At 52.7% G+C, this 4,461-nt stretch overlaps 1 protein-coding gene across 1 annotated transcript in view; it reads left to right on the top strand.

The window, feature by feature from the left end:
- Window positions 1–4,090, top strand: part of slc5a1 (solute carrier family 5 member 1) — a gene marked incomplete at both ends in the record, with an annotated part of 17,734 nt that extends 13,644 nt beyond the window's left edge. Inside the window, 7 exons of the mRNA XM_080530387.1 lie at window positions 59–194; window positions 807–914; window positions 1,236–1,386; window positions 1,651–1,819; window positions 2,136–2,351; window positions 3,392–3,496; window positions 3,878–4,090. Of these exons, the coding sequence (XP_080386513.1) occupies window positions 59–194; window positions 807–914; window positions 1,236–1,386; window positions 1,651–1,819; window positions 2,136–2,351; window positions 3,392–3,496; window positions 3,878–4,090 (1,098 nt within the window). The remainder of the gene's footprint in view (window positions 1–58; window positions 195–806; window positions 915–1,235; window positions 1,387–1,650; window positions 1,820–2,135; window positions 2,352–3,391; window positions 3,497–3,877) is intronic.
- Window positions 4,091–4,461: the final 371 nt, after the last annotated feature.

Genomic DNA, 4,461 nt, shown 5'->3' with positions numbered 1-4,461 from the left:
TCTGACCCTGTGGTCCTCTGTGCTATGACCTCTGCCCTCTGACCCTGCGGTCCTTCAGGTGATCGTCCAGCGGTGTCTGTCTGCTAAGAACCTGTCCCACGTGAAGGCGGGCTGCATCCTGTGTGGCTACCTGAAGCTGCTGCCCATGTTCCTCATGGTGTTCCCTGGCATGATCAGCCGCATCCTCTACCCAGGTACACCCTTTACCCATGATCCTCTACCAGGTACACCCTTTACCCATGATCTTCTACCAGGTACATCCTCTACCAGGTACATCCTCTACCCAGAGTTATTATTGTTATCTGACCCTGCCTGTGTTGCAGATGAGGTGGCGTGCGTGGTACCAGAGACCCTGACCCTGACCCTAACCTGACCCTGACCCTAACCTGACCCTAACCCTAACCTGACCCTGACCCTGACCCTAACCTGACCCTGACCCTGACCCTAACCCTGACCCTGACCCTGACCCTAACCTGACCCTAACCCTAACCCTGACCCTGACCCTAACCTGACCCTGACCCTAACCTGACCCTAACCTGACCCTGACCCTAACCCTAACCTGACCCTGACCCTGACCCTGACCCTAACCTGACCCTGACCCTAACCCTGACCCTGACCCTGACCCTAACCTGACCCTGACCCTAACCCTGACCCTGACCCTAACCCTGACCCTGACCCTAACCTGACCCTAACCTGACCCTGACCCTAACCTGACCCTGACCCTGCCCTGACCCTGACCCTGACCCTGACCCTAACCTGACCCTGACCCTGACCCTAACCTGACCCTGCCCTGGCCTGTGTTGCAGATGAGGTGGCGTGCGTGGTCCCAGAGAAGTGCCAGGAGTTCTGCGGGGCCAGCGTGGGCTGCACCAACATCGCCTACCCCAAGCTGGTGGTGGACCTCATGCCTGATGGTGTGTGTGTGTGTGTGTGTGTGTGTGTACTGTGTGTACTGTACACAATGACCAACACTAATTCTCTTTATACTGTATTTCCCATCCCTCCATCCCATCCCTCCATCCCATCCCTCCATCCCGTCCCTCCCTCCATCCCTCCCATCCCTCCCTCCATCCCTCCCATCCCATCATCCCTCCATCCCTCCCATCCCTCCATCATATCCCTCCATCCCTCCCATCCATCCCTCCATCCCATTCCTCCACCATATCCCTTCATCCCATTCCTCTTATGCTCTCTCACTCCTCTTTGCTAATCCCCCCCCCCCCCCCCCCCCCCAGGTCTGCGGGGTCTCATGTTGTCCGTGATGCTGGCGTCTCTGATGTCCTCCCTCACCTCCATCTTCAACAGCGCCTCCACCCTGTTCACCATGGACATCTACACCAAGATACGCTCCACCGCGAAGGAGAAGGAGCTGATGATCGCTGGCAGGTGGGCGTGTGTGTGTGTGTGTGTGTGCCTGTGTGTGTGTGTGTGTGTGTGTGTGCCTGTGTGTGTGTGTGTGTGTGTCCCGTGCGTTTAGTTTTGTATTCGTTTGTACATGGATAAATGTTCTCGCTTCTAATATATATATGTGTGTGTGTGTGTGTGTGTGTGTGTGTGTACATGCGTGTGTGTGTGTGTGTGTGTGTGTATACATGCGTACATGTGTGTGTACATGTGTGTGTGTGTGTGTGTGTGTGTGTGTGTGTGCAGGGTGTTCATCGTGTTCCTGATCGGGGTGAGCATCGCGTGGATCCCGGTGGTGAAGTCAGCGCAGAGCGGCCAGCTGTTTGACTACATCCAGTCCATAACCTCCTACCTGACTCCGCCCATCGCTGCTGTCTACATGCTGGCCATCTTCTGCAAGAGAGTCAACGAGCCGGTGGGTCCCTGGTTTCCATTTCATAATTTATTGCCTTTCTATGAATGTGTGTTTATGATCTCCCTCGTCTGTCTGTCTGTCTGTGTGTGTGTGTGTGTGTCTGCCTGCCTGCCTGTGTGTAGGTGTGTGTGTGTGTGTGTGTGAGTGCACTGTCCATGTTCATGTTTGTGTACATGATGAAAGGTGGAGGTAGGATGGAGAGACCTCTCTTACCCTCTACTACTACATCTATCCTCCTCCCCCTCTCCTCTCCCCTTCTCCCTCTCCTCCCCCCCTCCTCCCCTCCCCCCCCCCCTCCCTCCCTCCCCCCCCCCAGGGTGCGTTCTACGGCCTCCTCATAGGCTTGTGTATCGGCCTGACCAGGATGATCGCTGAGTTCGCCTACGGGACCGGGAGCTGCGTCCACCCCAGCGCCTGTCCTGTCATCATCTGCGGCGTCCACTACCTCTACTTCTCCATCATCCTGTTTGTGGTTTCCTGTCTGCTCATCCTGTCCATCTCCCTCATGACCCAGCCCATCGACGACAAATACGTACGTTACACCTGACAGCTGTGATCAAATATGTATGTTACACCTGACAGCTGTGGTCAAACGTGACACATTCTAATGCTTTGGTCCTCATGTCGGGATCCAATGTAATGATCTGACTTTTCTTTCGAAAAATGTGAATACATTTCAGCGTTGTTGAAAATCATCTCTAGTCAACTAACACAACTTGTTTTGTGAGCTAACAATGTAAAGTAGTGTTCTAGTTAACTAGGTAACAATGTAAAGTAGTGTTCTAGTTAACTAGGTAACAATGTAAAGTAGTTTTCTAGTTAACTAGGTAACAATGTAAAGTAGTGTTCTAGTTAACTAGGTAACAATGTAAAGTAGTGTTCTAGTTAACTAGGTAACAATGTAAAGTAGTGTTCTAGTTAACTAGGTAACAATGTAAAGTAGTGTTCTAGTTAACTAGGTAACAATGTAAAGTAGTGTTCTAGTTAACCAGGTAACAATGTAAATTAGTGTTGTAGTTAACTAGGTAACAATGTAAAGTAGTGTTCTAGTTAACCAGGTAACAATGTAAAGTAGTGTTCTAGTTAACTAGGTAACAATGTAAAGTAGTGTTCTAGTTAACTAGGTAACAATGTAAAGTAGTGTTGTAGTTAACTAGGTAGCAGTGGGGATTTCTCACCCAATCCGTTGCGTTGTTGCAGTGTTTTGGCTTGACTAGCGAGTTTGTGTTTGTGATTCTCAACAACGTTGAAACGTAGTTCCGTGTTTCAAAAGAAAAGTCTGAACATTTTGATTGGTTGCCGACATGCGGACCAGATGATCAGACTGGGTCACATATATGCGTCTCTCCCCCCCCCCCCTCCCTCCCACTCCCTCCCCCCCCCCCCCTCCCTCCCCCTCCCCCTCCCTCCCCTCCCTCCCTCCCCCTCCCCCTCCCCCTCCCTCCCCCTCCCCCTCCCCCTCTCCCTCTCCCTCCCCCTCCCCCTCCCCCTCTCCCTCTCCCTCCCTCTCCCTCCCACTCCCCCTCTCCCTCTCCCCCCCTCCCCCCCTCCCTCCCTCCCCCCCCTCTCCAGCTGTACCGGCTGTGCTGGAGTCTGAGGGACAGGACAGAGGACAGGATCGACCTGCAGGCCGACAACGACTGGGTGGAGAACCCAGACTCTGACTCCACCCTGGGGGTCGAAGGTGAGAGAGGCCTCTCCACCCTCCATCACGCACACACACACACACACACACACACACACACACACACACACACACACACATAAACATGTACAGTATGATGGTGCACGCACACACACACCTACATATACAGACAGACAGACACGCGCGCACACACTGACTGACTTACAGACAGACAGACAGACACACACACACACACACACATAAACATGTACATTATGAAGGTACACACACACACACACACACACGCACGCACGCACACACACACACACACACACACACACACGCACACGCACTCGCACACACACACACACACACACACACACACACACAGTGTTTCCATATGTGCTTCTGTGTGTGCTGCAGAGCCGGGTGAGGAGGAGGCCCAGCCAGGGTTCTGCAGGCGGGCTCTGAGGACCTTCTGTGGGCTGGAGAAGCAGACCGGTCCCAGGCTGAGCCCAGAGGAGCAGGCCGCGCTGCAGAAGAGCCTGACGGACACCTCCGAGAGGCCGCTCTGGAGGAACGTCTGCAACGCCAACGCCGTCATCCTGCTCTGCGTGTGTGTGTTCTTCCATGGCTACTATGCCTGAACACTATCCTGCTCTGTGTGTGTGTGTGTGTGTGTGTGTGTGTGTGAGTGTGTGTGTGTGTGTGTGTGTGTGTGAGTGCGTGCGTGCGTGCGTGCGTGCGTGCGTGTGTGTGCGTGCGCGCGCGTGCGACACGGACGTTTAGTTGCCAGGGGTTACTTCTACTATTACTTCATGTAACCCAGAACACTTGTTTGTATAATATATATATATACTGTACATATATAATATCTATATAATATATGCCATTTAGCTGACGCTTTTATCCAAAGCGACCTACATTGCAGTGAATGTGTACATGTTTCAGTATATATATATATATGTATGGTCCCAGCGGGAATCGAACCCACAACCTAAGTGTTGTTAGCACCATG

Source organism: Nansenia antarctica (assembly GCF_963989245.1).
Source record: "Nansenia antarctica genome assembly, chromosome: 4".
Taxonomy (NCBI): Eukaryota; Metazoa; Chordata; class Actinopteri; order Argentiniformes; family Microstomatidae; genus Nansenia; species Nansenia antarctica.
This window is presented reverse-complemented; position numbering and strand designations above follow the sequence as displayed.